The 20,192-nt window shown below is 38.1% G+C and overlaps 7 protein-coding genes and 1 non-coding gene across 12 annotated transcripts; 4 read left to right on the top strand and 4 right to left on the bottom strand.

Moving 5' to 3' along the window:
• Positions 1-63: 63 nt before the first annotated feature.
• On the bottom strand, positions 64-829 carry LOC110226338. The gene is given in 3 exon segments (XM_021017562.1): positions 64-423; positions 425-483; positions 743-829. Coding segments are annotated over 3 exon segments (192 nt in total). The 3' UTR covers positions 64-377.
• On the bottom strand, positions 64-2,994 carry LOC9305418 (pentatricopeptide repeat-containing protein At4g31070, mitochondrial). Of its 3 annotated transcripts, none has more exons than XM_002867269.2 (3): positions 887-2,994; positions 634-777; positions 64-562 (listed from the first exon to the last, which is right to left on the bottom strand). In XM_002867269.2, the coding sequence occupies exon 1, from the start codon at positions 2,800-2,802 to the stop codon at positions 1,006-1,008; it is 1,797 nt and encodes a 598-aa protein (XP_002867315.1). In that variant the 5' UTR covers positions 2,803-2,994; the 3' UTR covers positions 64-562; positions 634-777; positions 887-1,005. The 3 variants fall into 3 exon arrangements, with proteins under 3 accessions (XP_002867315.1, XP_020873217.1, XP_020873216.1); XM_021017558.1 differs by having other exon boundaries at positions 634-769; XM_021017557.1 differs by having other exon boundaries at positions 70-562; positions 634-2,994.
• On the top strand, positions 2,914-2,986 carry TRNAR-UCU. Its single transcript has one exon. It is a non-coding gene; the product is annotated as a tRNA-Arg (tRNA).
• A 103-nt stretch (positions 2,995-3,097) lies between the features above and the next one.
• Positions 3,098-5,731, top strand: LOC9305417 (uncharacterized protein At2g24330). Its single transcript, XM_021017559.1, has 6 exons — positions 3,098-3,337; positions 3,421-3,750; positions 3,841-3,985; positions 4,093-4,202; positions 4,574-5,003; positions 5,101-5,731. The coding sequence occupies exons 2-6, from the start codon at positions 3,466-3,468 to the stop codon at positions 5,352-5,354; spliced, it is 1,224 nt and encodes a 407-aa protein (XP_020873218.1). The 5' UTR covers positions 3,098-3,337; positions 3,421-3,465; the 3' UTR covers positions 5,355-5,731.
• An 85-nt stretch (positions 5,732-5,816) lies between these two features.
• On the top strand, positions 5,817-9,171 carry LOC9305416 (wall-associated receptor kinase-like 18). The gene is made up of 3 exons (XM_021017554.1): positions 5,817-7,407; positions 7,568-7,678; positions 7,771-9,171. Exons 1-3 carry the CDS (start codon positions 6,360-6,362, stop codon positions 9,003-9,005), a joined length of 2,394 nt encoding a protein of 797 aa, XP_020873213.1. The 5' UTR covers positions 5,817-6,359; the 3' UTR covers positions 9,006-9,171.
• An 85-nt stretch (positions 9,172-9,256) lies between these two features.
• On the top strand, positions 9,257-11,266 carry LOC9303387. The gene is made up of 7 exons (XM_002869298.2): positions 9,257-9,540; positions 9,621-9,839; positions 10,183-10,291; positions 10,381-10,426; positions 10,517-10,602; positions 10,789-10,847; positions 10,938-11,266. Exons 1-7 carry the CDS (start codon positions 9,437-9,439, stop codon positions 11,050-11,052), a joined length of 738 nt encoding a protein of 245 aa, XP_002869344.1. The 5' UTR covers positions 9,257-9,436; the 3' UTR covers positions 11,053-11,266.
• On the bottom strand, positions 11,253-16,006 carry LOC9303386 (protein arginine N-methyltransferase 1.5). 2 transcript variants are annotated; one of them, XM_021017555.1, is made up of 23 exons: positions 15,750-16,006; positions 15,521-15,638; positions 15,322-15,431; positions 15,091-15,180; positions 14,901-14,966; positions 14,613-14,692; positions 14,445-14,520; positions 14,272-14,358; positions 14,092-14,152; positions 13,859-13,950; positions 13,716-13,751; positions 13,485-13,553; positions 13,208-13,276; positions 13,048-13,101; positions 12,880-12,954; positions 12,672-12,764; positions 12,485-12,588; positions 12,340-12,388; positions 12,173-12,259; positions 11,951-12,056; positions 11,769-11,856; positions 11,577-11,670; positions 11,253-11,489 (listed from the first exon to the last, which is right to left on the bottom strand). In XM_021017555.1, exons 1-23 carry the CDS (start codon positions 15,888-15,890, stop codon positions 11,406-11,408), a joined length of 1,929 nt encoding a protein of 642 aa, XP_020873214.1. In that variant the 5' UTR covers positions 15,891-16,006; the 3' UTR covers positions 11,253-11,405. The 2 variants fall into 2 exon arrangements, with proteins under 2 accessions (XP_020873214.1, XP_020873215.1); XM_021017556.1 differs by having other exon boundaries at positions 11,292-11,489; positions 13,859-13,944; positions 15,750-15,984.
• Positions 16,007-16,280: 274 nt separating this feature from the next.
• LOC9305415 lies at positions 16,281-18,129 on the bottom strand. Of its 2 annotated transcripts, none has more exons than XM_021017560.1 (4): positions 17,931-18,129; positions 17,713-17,831; positions 16,918-17,132; positions 16,281-16,795 (listed from the first exon to the last, which is right to left on the bottom strand). In XM_021017560.1, exons 2-4 carry the CDS (start codon positions 17,800-17,802, stop codon positions 16,513-16,515), a joined length of 588 nt encoding a protein of 195 aa, XP_020873219.1. In that variant the 5' UTR covers positions 17,803-17,831; positions 17,931-18,129; the 3' UTR covers positions 16,281-16,512. The 2 variants fall into 2 exon arrangements, with proteins under 2 accessions (XP_020873219.1, XP_020873220.1); XM_021017561.1 differs by having other exon boundaries at positions 17,713-17,827.
• Positions 18,130-20,192: the final 2,063 nt, after the last annotated feature.

The raw sequence follows: 20,192 nt of genomic DNA, 5'->3' as shown, positions 1-20,192 counted from the left end.
GTTCCCAGATGATCTGCTTCCTTTTCTATACTTCTCCAATTACCAACCTCTACAATAATAGACTAGGACTTGAAATCAACTTGTGGATATTAAACAACATTATGCCAGCATATACTTGTGCTAGGCTACACTGTATACATATACTTCTATCTATCCCAGGTTCGAAATGATATTCTATAATAGCTACTCCATCATGATGTTGAGATGAAGGACGCGATTCATGAACCGAGTCCTTCACCTCAAGAACATCATGAATTAGCACAATTACACAAGGCCAGTTGATGATAAAAAGCTCAAATACAATTTTCTTCCGGGCTTCTCTTGAAAGGTCCAAGCTCTTTATTTTCATGCCACAGAAACTGGATAACTCACAAAGCTTATGGAAAAAAAATCCTGTATATCAGTTCTGTTGGCAAAGCCTCAACCAAGCCTCTGTGAGCTGTTTGGATTCCAGTTTGGCAGTGCTTTTGGCTTTCTAAGTTGCTCAAATCCCATAATCATCAATATTGATAATGAATATCAGTAAAAAAGATATTGCATGGTAGTGTGTGCTAGTGTCCTCCTGCAAGAAAGAGATAAACAGCACTGATGAGCTCAAGGTTCTGATTAAACCACAAAAATACATTACATTACCTTTGGGATTCAGAACTTGCAGGCTTCATTTATGGTATCTCTTTCAGATCCATATTTAGTGTAGTATCACATCAACAAAACATCAAATATTTACGTAGCAAAGCAGAACACGTCATAAACTCGTGAAATGATCATACTAGCATCCTCAGATAGGTCCATGCAATAACAAAAAGCATGGATTAGAATCTGTGTCCATGTAACATTAACAATCTTGTAAATCAAATTCAGCAAATATTTACGAACTATTCCTTACTTCAGTTGGAACATTCTGCATCAGTGATGCTGCTTTTGAAATGCAAAAAGAGAACTGTCCTTAGATAGAATCTTCATATAGGACGCCACGATTTTCCTTGGTAATCTAAAATCTGTAATTCAGAGTTCAATTTTACTAAATCCGTAGCATTTGTTCAGTTGCCGTCTTTGCATAAACTTCCACACTTCTTCTGCAGCATCGCAGTTACCAGATTCTGTGTGAATCTTGCTAAGCAATACATAATTGGCTGGATTGTCAGGTTCAGATTTCATTAGCTCGTTTGCAATAATTTTACATGCAACATCAAGCCTGCCATGAGTCTCACAAGCAGATAGGAGAGAACTCCATATTCTGGCACTTGGTTTCATGGGCATATTTATTGTGACCTCAAAGGCATCGTCAATCTTTCCAAACCTGCCAAGAAGATTGATATAGCAAGAATAATGCTCCAATGTGACTGGCATGTGGTATTTCCCAGCTTGTGTGAATATGGTTTGAGCTTCTTCTACCAGGCCCGCATGGTTGCAAGCCGATAAAACTGCAAGAAATGCCATTCCATCTACTTCATGTCCAGCTTTTATCATCCCTTTAAAGATTTCTAAAGCTTCTGAACCATGTCCATGAAGACCGTATGCGTTAATCATTGAGCTCCATGACACAAGATCTTTCTCATTAAGTTCATAAAATACTTCACGCGCTGCAGGAAGACTGCCACACTTTGCATACATATCTATGAGGGCGTTGCTCAATAAGATATGTGACATGAAGCCACATTTCAGGATTTGAGAATGGACTGTAGATGCAATTTTCAACGATGCTGAATGGGTGCAAGCTGAGACAACAGCCAACAGAGTAACCGAGTTGGGTTCACTTCCTTCTTTTCTCATTTGACTTAACAGATTCATAGCTTCAGAGCAATCTCCATTCTCCGCATAGCCGCTAATCATTGAACTCCACATTACAACATCTCTCACTTTTGATGTTTCGAAAAGTAGCCTAGAGAGACTTACACTACCACATCTGCAGTACATGGTCATAAAAGCAGCTATTAACCGATCGTCAGAATGGAATCCATGACGAAAAGAAAATCCATGAATCTCCTTCACCAGCCTTAAGCCATATCCTAATTCTACACATGCAGGTAAAACAGACAACAGTGTGACACGATTGGGCCTCAAATTTTCTCTCTGCATTGCTCGAAAAAAATCAATGCCCACTTCATAATTATAATTAGCAACACAACCGGAGATCATGGCAGTCCATGAGACCTCATTCTTCAGCTCCATTTGATCAAACACATGGAAAGCCGCTGCAGGATCATCAAACTTTAAGTACATATCAAGCAATGCCGTTGATAATAGAACTGATTCCTGTATCCTCTCATCAACAAGAACAAGAGCATGAAGCATTCTTGCTACCTTACTGCTGCTTCCCATGCGGGTGCAGAGAGCCAACAGAGATGCAACCAGCTCGGACTTCGGAACAAAACCATAAAAATACATCTCCTTAAGCAACTTCATCGCTTCAGACAACAACCCATCCTGGCAATAACAATTGACGATGGAACAATAGCTAACAGTATCTCTTTGAAGCATTTCATCGAACACCTTACGCGCAGCGTATGCTCTAGAAAGTTTCGCATACATAGAGATGAGAGAATTGGAAACAACTGTATCACGATCAGCGCCTGACTTAAAACAAAGGCAATGAAGCTGTGCGCCAAGTAAGAAAGGCTCTTGTTGAAAAGAGCAAGCTTTGATGACAGAAGGAAGAATAGCTGTGAAGCCATTGGTGCCTAAAGGATGAATATTTAGCTTGTACAGTCTCAATGCTTCATCATGGAGTTGTCCCGACACCAAACCCTTGAGCTTATTGCCGAGCTCCAAGTTTAAGCGGGAAGAAAAAGCTCTTGACATTATAACACTTTAACACATCTCTTACGACGAGTAACAAACAAGTAATCATGCCCACTATGACTGTATAATTATTCTTGTAATATAGTTTCTATTTAATAAAATAAGCAACAAGCACCCATGGCCTAATGGATAAGGCGCTTGACTTCTAATCAAGCGATTGTGGGTTCGAGTCCCACTGGGTGTGTAATTAATTTTTTGTTTTTTAAATTTTGGGGTTACAAGGCAGAGAATAATTAAATATCTAAATTCTAATTAGATTTAAAGCCCAATAAAGTTGGAAAATGGTGGGCTAGTAAAATGGGTCGAGGTTTTTGAAGACAGAAGCACGTGGAGATCACGTGAGTTGACGTCAAGGGGAGGTGGCTGGTACCGGTGGATCTCGAATTCCTCCACCCTTTCCCTTTTGGCTTCTCGAAAGAGAAGAAAACTGTCGGAGAGAGAGAGAGAGAAGAAGGCAATCACCATCGCCAGTTGTTCTGTTCTTCGAGATATTCAAATTCTCCGTCTCTAGAGAATTTCAGATCAAGAGAATCAGGCAAGTGGGCGATTCTCTGATCCCGAGTCAATCAAATTCTGGCTTCCCTCAGGTTCTGATGAATCGATTGTTTGCTTTTGCAGTTTTTCCGGTAGTTTGTGGTGGTGGTGGTTGGAAGGAGACAGGATATGGCGCAGGAGCAGGAAGGAGCGGTGGTTGAGAGCGATGTGCCGAATGATTCCGTCGCCGCTGCAGTGGCCGCAACCGCAACCGCCGATAGCGTGAAGAAGAAGCAAAAGGGATTCTTTTCGCGTTTATGGAATGGGATATTTAGGGTTAGAGGTGACGATTTTGAGAAGAGACTTCAATACATCTCAAAGGAAGAAGCTACTGTTTTATCAAGGATGAAGCGTAGATCGATTACATGGAGGAAACTCACCAGAAATCTCATCGTTTCCTCCGTATTATTCGAGGTCAGCGACATTGGATTGTGAATTTGAATGTTTTAGTTTGTGTGTGCTTATATAGATTGTGATGATGTGGTAAATATGTTACCTTTTTAGATAATTGCTGTGGGTTATGCGATCCTAACTACCAGAACGGAAGATTTGGATTGGAGAATGAGGAGTTTCCGGATCCTGCCAATGTTTATCTTACCTGCTGTTTCTGCTCTTGCTTATTCCTCAATTGTCAGCTTCTCAAAGATGTGTGAGTTTTGTGTTTCTCCTCCTTCGTTTATGTGCTCATTTCATGATTACGATGTTGGTATTTCATTGTTACTAATCGTTTTTCCGTGTATAATGCTTGTTTTATAGTTGACCGCAGAGATCAAAAGACCTTAGAAAAGCTTCGAGCAGAAAGGCTGGCTAAAATCAATGAGCTTAAAGAAAGGACCAATTACTACACCACACAACAACTGATTCAGGTGATAAACTAGTCTTGAGATTAAAGAGCATTTTGAATGCGCACTACAGCCATCTTTAATTTTTATTAGGTTTCTGCTGTTTGATCACTTCCATTAAGTACGGATGCTTGTAGTTGCAATGGTTATCATTTATAGTGACTGTGCTCAAAGATTGCTTGTCATACTTTGGGATGATGACTATTATGAATTGGAAGTTTGAATCTTAACGTGACTGTAGTATTTATTACCAAATTGATAAGCATCCATGCATGGCATAGCCCTGCAATATGTTCAGTAACTCGAAAGAAAAGAATGGATGCTGTTGCTTTTCACTGTGAGGAGCTTAATTTACTGGAAGTAGAGCTGGTGCTAACATGAGCCTTTTGATGCAGAGATATGACCCCGACCCAGCGGCAAAAGCAGCTGCTGCAACTGTCCTGGCATCCAAATTGGGTGCCGATTCTGGTTTGAAAGTATTTTTAGGAGATGAATCCCAACTAGATCCATCCTCGGGCAAGAGCAATGACATGGAGGTTAACCAATCACGTGGGTTGAGGAATCGAAGACAACCAAATACAAGACCCCACGGTTCTGGGAGCACTTCAACACATCACTCTGATGATGAGTCTCACCATTCTGGAACAAGCGAGAGATTTCCAGGCGCCACGGAGCAAAACCAGCAGATGTTGGTTGAGCATTACAGCCCTCAGGGATATGCTGCTCATGATGGCAGTTGGATCTCACGCATTGCAGCTCTACTTGTTGGCGAAGATCCCACACAATCATATGCACTCATTTGTGGAAACTGTCGTATGCATAATGGTGAATGAATGTTTAAGCTTCATCCTTTACCTGAATTGTGTACTATAATATACTGGTTTCTAACATAGTTTTGCAATGTGTTTTATAATTTGTGCAGGACTTGCTCGGAAAGAGGATTTCGCATACATTACATACTATTGCCCTCACTGTAATGCTCTGAACAAACCGAAGCATACAGAGGAGAATGCACTTCTTCCTGCTGTTTCCGCTTCACCGATCACAGACTCACTGCCATTGATTGAAACCAGCGAAGTGGTTAATAGCAGCAGCTCGAGTAGTGAACGTGGAAATAGTCCCGCTCCAGAAATAAAAGAGGAAGCTGTGACTGCTGAGACCGGGACAGCTAGCTGAGGAAGATTCAGTGAGCTAAAGAAGAAGGCTTTCTTGTGTTGCTGTTACGGAAAGAGAGAGAGGGAGAGAGATTGTGTGTGTGTGTGTGTTTGTGGATGCGAGTACTCGTTCAGGTAATCTTATGCTAAGAATTGAATATCTGAAAGCTGCTTACTTACAGTTTTGATTTTGGTCTGTTTCTATACAGCAAGACAATAGGGTTTTGGTGGGTAAATATACGATTCTGATGTCGTAAACTATGATTGTTATACGATTTTGGGTTTTAAAGCTTTTTAATTCTCTTTACCTTTACAGATTGTCGCTGTTTTTTTTTTTTAATGTAATCATTCTTGCATGTGGATCACGAGTTTAATACAACTAGCCTACAGTTTATCCTAGTTTTAGTTTATTTTTCTTCAGAATATGGACAATGTTTTTATTAGCAACCAACTCTGCTTTTTCAATATTTTTAATTTTTGGTACTTTTACTAGTTCATGATATGAATACGACTATTGCAAGAACTGCATTTGTTAGAGTAGCTTTTTAATATTTCTTTCGTAATTAATATGCAAAAGAAGTGAAAGTTTCCGAGTGTTCATTTTCTTCAAAATTGAATAGAGTTAGTTATGGACGGTGTTTTTATACCTAACTCTGCTTTGCAAGTTTTTTTTCCTGTATTTTACGATTCATGATGATATGAATATGACTTTTGCAAGAAACTGCATTTTTGCAATAGTAGCTTTGTTTTTTTGTTTTATCTTTTCGTAATCAATTATCAAATATCTTTGCAAAAGAATTGATGATCTCCACTTTAAAGACTTTCAACCATATTTAAACCAGTAAAAGAGAAGCTTTCCGCCATATAATTGATCTGATCAAGAAACACAATGAGAGGTAACATTAAAATATTTAAAGATGAAGACCATTAGTCCAAGGAATCTTATCTTCCGTCTCCACTTACAAAGGCCCTCTGCTTTATAGTAATGAGAAACTCAGGAAGATCAAATTTGCTCTAGTATAGAGACATGAGCTACGAAAATACAAATTGCTCTTTCTTCTTGAATCTCTTCAAGCTACTACTTTTGCTGATCTTTTATTCTGCAGATCTTGCTGCTTCAGTCTCTTGTCAAAGGGAGTGTGGAGGAATCGCTATCCCATACCCTTTCGGAATCGGAAAAGATTGCTATCTCGAGAAGTATTACGAAATCGAATGTCGTATTACAACTTCAAGAAAGCTTGTCCCTTTCCTTTCTGTAATTAGCAAAGAAGTTGTGAGTATCTCTCTTCCGAGTGCAGAAAGTCATTTTGCTTATACAATAACTGATCAAGATCGTCATGAATCATTTGGGTTAGTTCGTGTCAAGTTCCCGATTACATCCACAGGATGTTTCAGCGATGGAAAAGAGTCTGCAGGCGGATTAAAAATGAACTTCACGGATACCCCTTTCTTCATTGGCAGCACAAACAGCCTCATAGCGGTTGGTTGCAACAGCAAAGTGTCGTTGATGTATATAAAGCCGAACATGGTAGGATGCGAGTTGAGTTGCAATACAAGCAAAGACTCGCATAGCAATAGCATCCCTTTTGTGGAAACGGGTTGCTCGAGCAACGTTTTATCCTATTCTCAGGACCAAGGTTGTACAGAAGAGACACCAGAAGAAACAGGATGCAATGGTAACGGATGTTGCCAGGCAAATCTACCTAACGAGCCTCAACAAGTTATTGGTATCAGAACAGAGAGCAATGATGGAAACTCGACAACAAAAGTACCGTGTACAGTTGCCTTCTTAACTGATGAAATCTTCACTTCGCCGAATGCGATCAAAAGAGAACACTTACTTGCTAAGCGATATGCTACGGTTAGTATAGGATGGGTAATCCAGACTAAAAATAATTCTTTCTTCAACTCCTTGGCCTGCAAAAACAGAGAATATTACCGCAATACTAGTTACTTTGTTGAACCTGAAGGAAAGTGTACATGCGCCAGAATCACTATATCTGAGTTAAGTTATGCAAACTGTGGATGCACCTATGGTTACACAGGTAACCCATATATTTTGGATGGATGCAAAGGTCAGTATATGTTCCTTCTTTATTCTCTCTTTTTTTTTTTTTATTTATGTGTGCATCATTGCATGCATCTTTTGAGCTTTTACAAATCATCTCTAGATGTTATAATTATACAAGTTTTATTTTCATCATTTGATTATAATATGTCATCTTTTAAATGTAGATATTGATGAATGTAAAGTCAAATACGAATACTGTAAAGAGACAGACACTTGTGTGAATTTGGAGGGAAGCTATCGATGCGTGGGCGATAAGACTAGAGCGATAATGATAGGTAGGTCACTGTTTTATTTTCCAATTAAGTTGAGTCGCAAAGTTATAAAGCAAGTGATGATCATCCGATAATATTCTTGTGTGGTTTTGCAGGGGCGGGTGCGGGTTTTGGGGTCTTAGTCCTTGTTGGTGGAGTATGGTGGTTGAGAAAGTTTTTAATAAAGAGAAGGATGACAAAGAGGAAGAAGAAGTTCTTCAAACGTAATGGGGGACTACTTTTGCAACAAGAATTAAATACCAGAGAAGGCAATGTTGAAAAGACAAGAATCTTCAACTCGAGAGAGCTAGAGAAAGCCACCGAGAACTTCAGCGAAAACAGAGTTCTTGGACAAGGGGGTCAAGGTACTGTGTATAAAGGTATGCTCGTTGATGGTAGAACTGTTGCAGTCAAGAAATCTAAAGTTATAGATGAAGACAAATTACAAGAGTTCATCAACGAGGTCGTGATTCTCTCCCAGATAAATCATAGACACGTCGTCAAACTCTTGGGATGTTGTCTTGAGACAGAAGTTCCCATTCTGGTTTACGAGTTTATCATCAACGGCAACCTCTTTCAGCAAATCCATGATAAAGAATCTGATGATTACACTATGGTATGGGGAATGCGTCTACGAATTGCTGTGGATATCGCAGGAGCTCTTTCTTATCTTCATTCTGCTGCATCTTCTCCGATATATCATAGAGATATAAAGTCAACAAACATATTACTAGACGAAAAGTACCGAGCCAAGGTGGCTGATTTCGGAACATCAAGGTCGGTAACCATAGATCAAACTCATTGGACAACGATTATTTCAGGTACGGTTGGGTATGTGGATCCAGAGTATTACCGGTCCAGCCAATATACCGAAAAGAGTGATGTTTATAGCTTTGGAGTGATTCTAGCGGAACTTATCACTGGAGAAAAGCCTGTCATAATGGTCCAAAACACTCAAGAAATAATAGCCTTGGCAGAGCATTTCAGACTTTCCATGAAAGAGAAGAGATTTTCTGATATCATGGATGCTAGAATAAGAGATGATTGCAGACCGGAACAAGTAATGGCAGTAGCAAAGCTGGCAATGAAGTGTTTGAGTTCTAAAGGAAAGAACCGTCCGAATATGAGAGAAGCTTTTACAGAGTTGGAGAGGATTTGTACTTCTCCGGAGGATTCACAGGTGCAGAATCGGATTGACGAAGAAGAAGAAGAAGAAGAAGAAGAAGAAGTTGTGACGACAATAAACAGAGGCGATTCTTGGAGCATTGGTGTTACTGCTCCAGCCTTTAGTATTGTGGCTTCACCTCCTTCTTCAGATGTTGAACCATTGTTTCCTCGTCTCACATGGTGACACTCAATCAGAAACTTCAAGTAGTGGTGAATAAATTTGATGTCCATCTTCTTAAAACGTTTTGTGTAATAAATTTGTAACATTAATAAGTCTTGAGTTTTGTGTAATAAATTTGTAACATTAATAAGTCTTGAGTTTTGTATTAAGGAACCTGTTTTTGAGATTATGTCTTTTTTGTAAATTAATTGTCAGTGATGATGACACGTGGAAGAGCATTAACGTTATGTGTCTTGTTCAGAGCACAACAAGCAATGGCGGATAGAGTTTTATGGGTCACTGACGTGAATGAACTCACGTCTCTCCTGTCCACGAAGATGATGGTGCAAGATCGAAGCTATAAGTCTCTTGCAGAAGCAGCACGAATCAATTTATAAGATCTCAGGGTTTCTTGTCCCTTTTTTGGCTCCTTGATTCTTCGTTGATAGAGATAAATGGATATTGGGATTAGCAACGGATGGAGAACTCCGACAACTTCAGAAAGCTCTGGATCTAATTTCCTGGGTTTGCTTAGATCCTACCCTAACACCATCCCCAGGTCTTTTATACTTTCTTAGTTTATCTTCTTCTCCTCTTTTGGTTTATTGGATTTGACAGGTCAAGAGCTCTCTGTTTCAGGAAGACAATTCATATTGGTAGAAGAACAATGGTGATTTCTAGTTCAAAGAAAGCGAATCTTTCTGCTTCGAGGAAGCAGAGAATTAAGCTACAGATTAATGGAGGAAAGGAGCTGACTTTCAGTGAGTTTTTGAAACACCCATCTGGCATGGAGGCTGTAATCAACGCTAAGGCTTTGCAGAGTTATCATTTAGTTGAGGATACTGATAATACTTACAGGTTATCTCTTTAATTCTCTACTACTAATGTTCATAGGACACTGAAAGTTTCTCTCATACTTGTCTGGCATAAAATGTCTTTGCATATGATATAGGATCTTCGTGTTGATTGTTATATGTAGCCTCTTAGTTTGCTCGGTTGCAGCAAAAATTTTGATAGGAGATGTTATATCTGCAAAGCAGATGTATCTAAAGAGTGTATCTCTATTCATAAACATACATTTGTTTGATAGATGTCCAATCGCAAGCTTGTGAGATGTTTTCTAATCCGTTAGTATATGTAGCTATTTGGCAATGCTTTCTATCTGGAAAGAGAGATAGTAAATCTTTGTCTTACAGTGCAGATGTACATTGCCAAAAGTTCAGTTAATGAGCTTTGAAGTTTCTCCAGTACTGGTTTTAAGGGTCACTCCCACTCAGGAAGATTTTACAGTTGAGCTGCTTTCCTGCAAGGTTGAATGATGAAGACTCACTGTCCTGATTTATTGGATACTCTATTGTTTCCATCTTACCAACAAATATTTTGAATTGCTGTCTTGCAGTTGGAGGGGTCAAAGATGTTGGAGAACCAAAGTGAAAGGTTTTCAGGTAACTTTCGTCATGTAGACAAAGCACTTGAAAATATCACTTAGAATCTAAGGTAAGTAATACAAGTGTTTTTGTGTTTCTGGTTCGCAGCAATTATGACAAACTGTATGACTTGGAACATGGAACATCCAGAGCCATTTTTGGAAGCTGACGTGAGATTGAATGTCACTCTAGAGGTAGTGTTTTGCAGTTCAGTTTCTTTCATTCTCGTGCAGTTGTATATAGCCTTAAGAGTATCAAATACTGCACTGCACGGTGATGGTCTTCTCTGATCCATCATTCTGTGGATAGGTCATGTCGACTTATGACTCTCATTTCGGTGTCTGTATATGAATAAGCTTTATTTCCGCTGTTCATGGCAGATCTCAACGCGACCGTTCACTATGCTTCCAGTATCAGCTGTTGAGGCTCCTGGGAATCTGTAAGTGTACAATTATTGTTCGCTTTACCTTTCTCCTGCTTCTTGGCTCGAAGTGTCAAGCAATGTTATATTTTGAAACGATTATTGCAGAGTAATGCAGACACTGATAGATACACTGGTCCCCCTTCTGCTTCAGCAATTACTTAAAGATTACGACGAATGGATTCAAAAACAGCAACGAAACTCCTTAAACGCAAGTTCTTAGTCTATTACCGATGTTTTGTCAAACAGAAGATGCAGGATTTGTTGTGTCCTTTGAGATAACAGCGTGTATTAGAGATAGCTCTGTATTAAAAGTGAAACGAAATTACTGCAAAAAGTAACAATTAAAAGGTCACAAGAGATTTGATTCACTTGTAAACTTTGGCCGTTTGAGATGGCATGCGTGTATTAGAGATAGCTCTGTATTAAAAGTGCAATGAAATTTCTGAAAAAGTACAAACATTAACAAGGTCAAAAGAGATTTAATTCACTCGTAAACATTGGTCTTTCTTGTGACATAAAAGTACAGAACAATAAGATTACATAACTTTTTCATCATCAGTCAAAGTCCCTAATCTAAAGGCCAACCCAATACGAACGGCCATTGGTGTTATGCATTGGAGATGGAGTAGGTGAAGACACCGACCATTCATACCAAACCTGAACCCAAACATCAGAGGATCAATAATAGTTCTTTCGACAAAGAGAGTTAGTTGTGTGGAATCTTTGTGGTTTCAGCTTTTTTACCTTTGAGGAACCACAACACCTCCAAAAGTGCACTTCTAATGGAGTACCAGGGTGAACCTCCACAGGTTTCCTCAATGGGAAAAAGATTGGGAACCTGCCGAAAGGAACGGGATATTATCTCGGTTTAAGTAAGAGGTTCGATAGAAGAGAGCGAATTAACTGTTTAACCATTTATAAACATTGAGCCATTACCAGCTGAACATGTTTGGTGTTGCTGTTGTAGGCTCGATCCCAAGATGAACATCTTTATAAAGGACGGAATCAAAATAGCCAGCGAATCCTGTTATGATCGCAGTAGATTCAGTTTCAGATTACGGAAAATGTAGATGAAAATTTCAATTAACAAACAAAAAAGATTAGAAAAAAGCACGTACCATGCACCAAAGCTGAGCCAGCGTCGCTTGGTAGATTGAACTGAAGCTTCTTATACCGTTGGTTGTTGGCTTTTGTTGAGAAGTTTGGATGAGTAAATGTGAAAACCTAATTGAGACCAAACCAAAATTCCTGAGATGGAGAGATCGACAAGACTTGCATAAATCTATTCAAAGAGAACACTTTAAGCTATTAGACAATGCTGCAGACAGAAAGAGACTCACAGATTGGGAAGGGGCAAGTTTTGCTACACTATGCAGCTTGACAACATAAGCAGTTTCAAAGTGTGCAAGATCTTTATGTGCCCTAACCTGCAATGGATGAAAAAGACTTGAGTTAATCTGAAATTTCTTGTGATTAAGAGCACATAGCAAAAAGCAGAAGAACCTACGTCATTGTAAAGCTTCGAAGCTGTTACAGGCTGTATGAAACTTGTATACCTGAAAAAGTAATAATGATGTTCCTCTCCAGTTAGAGAAACAAAAGGACAGATGAGTTTCTTATGGAAATTCAACTAAGCGAAGGAGTACACATACGAGGATGGTATAGAAATTCCGTCTGGCTTCAGAAACCTTTGGGCTCCATCGAGACACTCAGGAGAAAGTTCATTGTCTCCAAAAGAACCCAGCAGTTCGCTAACCTGCATAGAAGAGGCAAACGAGAATTAGATGAACTGTATAATGTCGGCATGAGTATTAGCTACAAAAATCTATACATACTGACCAATATATCAGCTTGTTCAGGAGCACTCCAAAAACGCATGTCACAGGATATTATCGTAACAATGCCTTCCCATCCTTCCATCTTAACCAAATTCTGTCAGAAAGGATAACAATGCTCTGAGTTAATTAGAAACTACACCGCACGTCCCAAAGAAATCACAATAAAAAAAATTAGCCATGTTTAAATTGACTCGGTGGTGACAACTCACATGGAGTGTTACAACTGCATTAGGATTCTTTTCCACCGCATAAACTTTCAACTTCCGATCAGTTTCTTCTGCTGCCTGGAAAAGGAAACAATGAACACAATAGGTTAAGGAAACAAATGAATTTCAACGTCTCCTTGTGATCAGCATGGAATTGCATCAGGAATTTACCTGTAAAGATGCCCTCACAAGGGGTCCTCTTCCTGCCCCTACAACCATCAAGACCTAAAAACTAATACTTTAATTCTACGGAAGTATTTCATAAAAATACCAGAAACACAACATCAATGAAAATGCCACTTTGTAAGCAAAACATTGACATGTGACATACAGTAGTCAACTCGGATGCTTTTTCATCAGGTACCCTGTCCACCAAGGCTTTCTCAACTGCTCTTTGATACTAACAACACAAAGATGGACGAGAGTTAAGTATGTTTTAAAAAAACAACCAGGCTGAATATTGGTACAATATTGAATTGTTCAACATGATTCATCCATCAATCCACTCTCCTCTGCAAACCAAAGCAGAAATAGAAGAGGGGAAATCTAGAAACCAAAGGTGTTAAAATTTAAGAGGTAAGGGGGAAAATCTAGCATACGCAACATACTTGGATGTATTTAACAGAGTCTCTCTCAAACGTCTCATAGGTTTGGGCTTCAAGGTTGTCCATAAGAGGCTGTATTCATTTCAAAAAACAGTAGAGGCTCCTTACAGTAAGAATAGAGTATTTTAAAGTAAGAATGGAGCATTTATACAGTAAGAATAGAGCATTTTCAAACGGGGTAAATTCTTATGATGAACAGACAGAAATCAGTATTACTTATGAAAAGAGGCTAACCTGCAGGGGTGCCTGCAAAAAATCCCTGTAGCCCAGCTGTAAAAAAGAGTAAGATAACTGTCAGAATTGAGTTGTATCTGCCTGCTTGCATCTAGTGGTAAAAAACATAAAAGGAACTGAGACAAAAGGATTCAACAAGCAACCTCGATGCGTTCCTGTTCAGGAAGTGCTTCCATCTTTTGGAACAGAAAAGCAACATAGTCCAAATATATCCGCAGAGGATTCTTCGCTGTACCTGAAAACAATGGCCGTAAGAAATATTTAGCTGGTATCAACTATGATTATAACCAATGCCCGTGATAAATTGAGCTATGGAAAACAAGGCCAGAGGATAATAGCTAATTGTCAGCGGACAAGAGATTATACAGAAAATTACCCTCCGTGTTAGAATCAAGAGACTTTTGAAGATTATGAACAGGCTTTCCAGAAATTACAACCTGCATTTACAAGATTGATGATAATTAGCACCAGAATCGAGTGAAATAGATCTATTTTATGAGTCAAAAGAAGATTTGAATTAAGTGTTATATATCACAAAGAGTGGGATGTTTGTTACCTGGGCAGCATGATCAAAAAATCCTGCTATTAACTTTTGGTGGCGTTTTGACAAGCAAGGATAACCCCGAGCATTTGTTAAGAAAGCCTGCAAACCCAAATTAAAAGCATTTTGTGATTTACAATACTTCAAAGTGGAGTTTCTAATTATGCGGCAAAAACTCAGGCACTTACATCAGTGCTTAATATGGCTGCTCTCACAGACTCTCCCATCCAGCGCCCTAGTGAAGTTTCAGAGGGTAGCGTACTCCTAGATGAAGGAAATGGTGTTATGTTTGAAGAGTGGAAATAAAACTTTGGGTCCACATTAACAAAAATAATCAAGAGTTTCTCTCAACTCACAGAACATCAAGAGCAACAGACAGCTTACTGTCATGCTCACAAAGAAGACGAAACGAATTCCACAGCTCCCAGGAATCATTCTGCATAGAAGAGAGTATATATTAAAGCCTACAAAAACGTCAACAAATACTGAAATTTATTTGTATTTATAGGTTTAAAAGGCCTATTAACACAGGCAGCATCAAGTGATCCCAAGGGCTCCGCACTAGAGAGTCCCTCAAAAATTTGATAAGGCAAAAAAAGTACGAATAATCTTAAGTTTGCATCAAATTTGATCCTACGTCTTACCAGTCCCTCTGAGGTATCATCCATTGAATCACCATCAGACTTCACCAGTGGAACCCTCAGCCATAACTTCAGTGTAGAATGACATTTAAACAAAACAAAGAAGAAGCAACTAAACGTTAGAGCTTGATCTTGTGAAGAAAAGTCTCATCTTAAATAAAGCTAGAAAGGCAGCAAGAAACTCGTAAACCACCTGCAAGGTAGTCAGCCCTTGTAAGATCTGGTTCACACATCTGGCATAATTGGCGCACGATTTCCCTTTAGGAGTGGGAAGAAGACATGCCTGCAACATATTAATATAGCAGACATTAACAAGAGAATTTATCCTCAAGCATAACAATCTGAAACTGCAAGAAGTAATCACTTTGCAGCAAAGAAAACAAAGAGAGTAAAGGGCGAGTTAAATACATAGATTAACAAGCACCTGTAAGGAGAGATGAGTAGCCCAAGCTATTTCTTGCTTCAATGTGGTTTCTGAATCCATCCGCAAGACCTCATCTTCAGAATCCAAGTCAATCCACGAACTAACTTTTCCTAGAGAATGAAAATTTACTACTAATATCAAAATCCATCATTCATAAGCAGCACAAAAGCACACGGGGGAGAAGCAAATCGAAGCATACCAACAACATGACTGCTCCATTGAGACGGTGACAAGACTAAGTCAGAACCAGAGACTGGAAGAACCTGAGTATCTACACCATTTCCTTCCACCAAGCTCGGCCTATACGAAGGGTTCACCTGCAAGAAGAGAAAGAAGTAAACTCCTTTAAAGAAATAAACTTTCAAATCCGAATTGATACAGAAATAACAGACAACGACGTGAGAATCGGGAGGAAGAAAGAAACAAACCAGAGGAGCGAGGATATAGTCAAAACCGCCGGTGGAAATGTTGAAGTTGAGAAGATGAGTAACATCGTTGGAGAAATCAGTCTCAACGCCGCAGTACCTGGACTCGGTCCGCTCCCATCCTCCTCTTTCTCCGAGCGGCATCTCTTCTCTCTTCTCTCTATCGAGCTCACAGGGAGTGAAGGAATTGAAAGATGCAAGTGAATCTTTTTTTTCTCGAGCCGACGACGAAAACGAAAGGGTTTTTGACAGGGTTTAATTTTACCACTGTGCAGTTTATATCGGGCTTTTCTAATGGGCTTTATACCTAGGCCCATTTACCACTATACCGGCGTAAAAAGAAGTTCTTTGATTTTTGGATCAAATTGATAAAACTTTTTGATTGGTTTTGACAAAAAAAAAAAGAGAGTCTAATGGTTTGTGATGGTACCACCCCAATTCAAGCTAAGCTAGAAAATTTGCATATTCTTCTTAGAGAGAAAAATGTTGAATTAGTGTGATTTGAATAGTCTTCTCGTATAAATTATGTCAAAGTAACAGATATAACCAAAAGATTATTTAATCAAGAATCTGAGTAGATACATATACAACTTATGAATCACAATGCATCAAGGTGCAGAGATGGGTTTCATAACATTCTAGCAAATCATTAAAAAAGAAAAAGTAGAAAACCAGAAGAAACAAATGATTATTGTCCTAATCAAACAAGTAGAAAACAAACTAAAAACCCTTCTTATACCCAATACCAACAAAGCATATCATTCTCTCAAGCATCAATCTTGAGATTAACATCCCTCGAGGCAGAGTTGCCATCCATGTTTCTGTTTTCAACTTCATCAAAATGGTCTTCACGGGCGTTATCAGCGAGCATCAGAGCAACCAACCAGAAAAGGCATGAGTCCAAAGACACAAAGGCACCTCCACCAAGCAGACCGGTCTTAGCCGTGGGGCAACTGCTCTCTAAGTTTCGGTGAACATTACGGGTCAAGTGAAGTTGCTCTGTAATGGTTGGCCAGAGCAACAGAGACAAGGCCAGTCCAGATGTTATCCTACAAGACAATACCATAGGCCAAAAAAGGACCCTTTTATTAGTCTTCATTATACCGGAATCCAAGAGTCTTTTTGTAATGGTTTAGATACTGTGTTCTAGAAAAGAAGAGGAAATGCTTACAAGGCAATGTTGAAGAACACAGAGAAGCTGGTGCTTTTGAACAAGACAGAGTTAGGAACGGATTTTCCCTTGTAAGAGATGAACAAGGATTTGTATCCTGCTACAGTGCAGGCAAGGAGAAAAGCAGCAGAAAGGTATCCCAAGACAACAGTTGGATCAGATGGATATTTGCAGATAACTACTCCCTTTCCGCTTATCGGAGTCCCAGACGCAGGCTACAGGTGAAAATACAAAGAACAGAAACAAATCACACAATCAATAACACATAAGAATAAGAAAGCCGAAGTGGTTTATGCACTTGTAACCAATGTGAAAAGCTTTTGACATACAATCTCCTGGAGGGATCAGTGACAATGATAAGGTCATAGATTTAGCTAAGGTTTCAGTAGACAATCAAATTTAAGATCAAACATTTAATTTCCCAATCATTAGATACAATTATGAAGCTGTGAAAAAAGAGTAGTGCACAAGATCAATGTTTCATACACATCTAACATCCTCCATTCACAAGATATAGCACAAGAACAAATAACAACCAAAAAGAATCCTAAAGAAACAGGAAATCAAAACAATTGAATTCTCTCCATCGTTAGATTAGATCACTGTTTGATACATACAATTTCAGAGTGATTTTGTCCTGTGATAAAAACAAATCTGATTTCCGTCATTCAGCAACATGGATTGTTTTATGTAGTAGATAAACACAAATAACAACAACCAAAATCATCATCCCAAAACAAAAAGGAAATTCAAAGTTCTCAAACGGAGTAATCAAAAGGAGATGACTTTTTGTACCTTCTTGTTCTCCGCGATAACTCCCAAAACAAAGGACAAGACGCCCAAAGCAGAGACGACCAACGACATTTGTTTCATACTAACCGCCATATTTGTCACTTCTTCTCCGTCTAACGAACCTATATAATACATCCGATCACAACAAAGATATTAAATCAGATTTGAAAATCGAATCAACGAACAGAGTCGGAAAATCGAACTGTAAAAGAAACACTCACCGAGACGACGAATGAATCTGGAGATTTGTGGTTAGGTTGCTTAGTTTTTATTTGGTTGAATTGATAAACTTGTTACCCACTTGCACTGATAATTCGGGGATGAGCCCTAAAAAGTCTCCGAGTGTTGTTGTTTTGGGCTCTTTCAAGATTCTGTTGACCTTTAGATTATATCCAAATATAAATAAAAAGATTCCATATTTATCTTCTTCTTTTTATTTTCAAAATCAATATATATATATATATATGCAAATCTACATAATTTATCAAATAGAGATTTCAACAGATTTACTTCCTTACATTGTTATTATAGAGATATATTATAATTTAACAAATATATATATACAATCATTTTCCCATTATAATTATAATTAAACAAATATATATATATACAATCCGCTCTAATCATTTTTCTATAAACTATGATCCAAAAATAAACTTACTGTCAAAAAAAAAACTTTAGATGGATTTACCAAGATTATTACTTGAGATACTTTATATGGACATCTACAGTTAGCAAATAAAATTATATTGTCGTTATATATGGTCGTGTGAACTATATTTATTTGTTAACATAATTTGCATTTTGCACTAAACCAAGAAACAAAAACAAAAAAAAAAAAAACATATTATCCTTTTATTCAAATGTACTATTATTTGATTTGAACGATACCAGGGATCCCACCAGGATGCTAGATGCGTTATCCGGTCGGTGAAAGATCGTGAAACACACACACAAAAGTAACAATATACAGAGACCAAAATTGGCCACGCTCTCTCTTCTGCCCCTCGAGCTTTACTTGTCCTTATCACTTGCCTTTTTTCATCTGAATTATTTCATTTTAATGATGCTTGTCTAAGTTTAATAATCTTCAACACAAATAAATCAAATCAAACCAACCGATCACTTTCTCTTTTCACTCTAATCATCCCAAGTATGATTCTAAATGGGCTTTTGTTGTCTCTTAGAAAAGATGACAGCTCTTCTACTTGCTTCTTAGATTGTAGTGTAAGTTTAAACCTATCTACGACTACGAGTGGATAAAATGATTTTGGTTTGACATATTTGGTTAAATCGAATACGATAAATGGACTCGTCCACCCGAAATTTCTTATCTTTTGCTTCTTTTTTTCTCGTCTTCTAGACCACGTTTTGGCTTATTGAATTCGATTGTAGAATTTTATTCGAGCAGGGTTTTGTTATTTTACTCGTAGGAATTGAAAACATTACTTGATCAAAGAAATAAATGATTTTATGAGTGGTGACTGATAATGTTGTTGAGAAAGAAGAAAGTCATTGCAGAATCAGTGAATAACATGTCCACCATTGGACAATCTTGGGTAAAGACATTGCAGAGATCTATTCAAAAACGTGGAAAAGTATTCATTACCTTCGTGAGATGGAAATCTTAACAATTGAGTGGATGTTCAAGTCATGTTTGGATTTGTTGTTTATTGCTTCGATATTTCCCAATATGCTAACAACTCTAAAAAGATTTTTAAAATAGATCATTACGTAGTTCTATGGGTTTCCAACATAATCATATCATAGATATATAAATTGTGAAGTTGTGAATTATGATGATGTATACATGTTAAGTTTCATGTCAATTGTTCAACTCTCAAAAATTCAAAAATATCAATGGGCCGAGAATGGGCTCAATAACTATACAGTAAGGGAGTAGGAAAGGAGAATAAATGGTTCTTCACCAACCGGACCTGCCGACCTCTTTCATTCTCTGTTTGACTCAATATTCCTTTCCCAAAAAAAAAAAAACATTTAAGTTTGTTTACATTTCATTCAACTTTAATTCTGAGAGCATCTGGTAACACTGCTCCACAATCTTTCAAAGATTCCTCATTTTAATTTGTTTTCTCTTTCTATTTCTCTTACACGTCCGCTTGACCTCACCCACATGCCCCTGCCTCACATCAAACCATCTTTATTTCGTAGCTGCCTATAAATCTAACACAGACAAAATCTAACAATTTTTACTTTTTTAGTAAGTTCTATTCAAAATTAATACTCTCTCATGTATCATACTCGCTGATTATAATAACTGTAACAATATAACAAAGATGGTAAACCCAAATCTAGACGCTGATTATATCTATGATTGCTATATTTGACGGTTTTTTCTTTTTTAAATTATCATATCGTATCGTATAATTAATAGATTTGAGTGGTATTGTGAAGAGCTACAGCTACGAAGTAGACCAACACCTAACGTAAATTTAAAAAAACATTAATGTTTCTCTTTTAGT

Source organism: Arabidopsis lyrata, assembly GCF_000004255.2.
Source record: "Arabidopsis lyrata subsp. lyrata unplaced genomic scaffold ARALYscaffold_7, whole genome shotgun sequence".
Classification (NCBI taxonomy): Eukaryota; Viridiplantae; Streptophyta; class Magnoliopsida; order Brassicales; family Brassicaceae; genus Arabidopsis; species Arabidopsis lyrata.
Note: the sequence above shows the minus strand (reverse complement) of the source record. Positions and strands in the feature narration are given on the sequence as shown.

Bases quoted from the DNA above. Each gene is read 5' to 3' on its own strand.
- LOC9305415 (XM_021017560.1), bottom strand. From the start codon at position 17,802: ATGGCGGTTAGTATGAAACAAATGTCGTTGGTCGTCTCTGCTTTGGGC. The intron at 17,133-17,712 runs GTACAAAAAGTC...TTTCACCTGTAG, and splicing joins TTATCGCGGAGAACAAGAAG to CCTGCGTCTGGGACTCCGAT. The intron at 16,796-16,917 runs GTAAGCATTTCC...ATTGTCTTGTAG, and splicing joins GTGTTCTTCAACATTGCCTT to GATAACATCTGGACTGGCCT.
- LOC9305417 (XM_021017559.1), top strand. From the start codon at position 3,466: ATGGCGCAGGAGCAGGAAGGAGCGGTGGTTGAGAGCGATGTGCCGAAT. The intron at 3,986-4,092 runs GTGAGTTTTGTG...CTTGTTTTATAG, and splicing joins TGTCAGCTTCTCAAAGATGT to TTGACCGCAGAGATCAAAAG. The intron at 5,004-5,100 runs GTGAATGAATGT...TAATTTGTGCAG, and splicing joins AAACTGTCGTATGCATAATG to GACTTGCTCGGAAAGAGGAT.
- LOC9303387 (XM_002869298.2), top strand. From the start codon at position 9,437: ATGGATATTGGGATTAGCAACGGATGGAGAACTCCGACAACTTCAGAA. The intron at 9,840-10,182 runs GTTATCTCTTTA...CTTACAGTGCAG, and splicing joins GATACTGATAATACTTACAG to ATGTACATTGCCAAAAGTTC. The intron at 10,848-10,937 runs GTAAGTGTACAA...CGATTATTGCAG, and splicing joins GTTGAGGCTCCTGGGAATCT to AGTAATGCAGACACTGATAG.
- LOC9305418 (XM_002867269.2), bottom strand. From the start codon at position 2,802: ATGTCAAGAGCTTTTTCTTCCCGCTTAAACTTGGAGCTCGGCAATAAG.
- LOC9303386 (XM_021017555.1), bottom strand. From the start codon at position 15,890: ATGCCGCTCGGAGAAAGAGGAGGATGGGAGCGGACCGAGTCCAGGTAC. The intron at 15,181-15,321 runs GTGCTTGTTAAT...AATATGTTGCAG, and splicing joins CTACTCATCTCTCCTTACAG to GCATGTCTTCTTCCCACTCC. The intron at 14,967-15,090 runs GTGGTTTACGAG...TCTACACTGAAG, and splicing joins AAGGGCTGACTACCTTGCAG to TTATGGCTGAGGGTTCCACT.
- LOC9305416 (XM_021017554.1), top strand. From the start codon at position 6,360: ATGAGCTACGAAAATACAAATTGCTCTTTCTTCTTGAATCTCTTCAAG. The intron at 7,408-7,567 runs GTCAGTATATGT...TTTTAAATGTAG, and splicing joins TATTTTGGATGGATGCAAAG to ATATTGATGAATGTAAAGTC. The intron at 7,679-7,770 runs GTAGGTCACTGT...GTGGTTTTGCAG, and splicing joins GACTAGAGCGATAATGATAG to GGGCGGGTGCGGGTTTTGGG.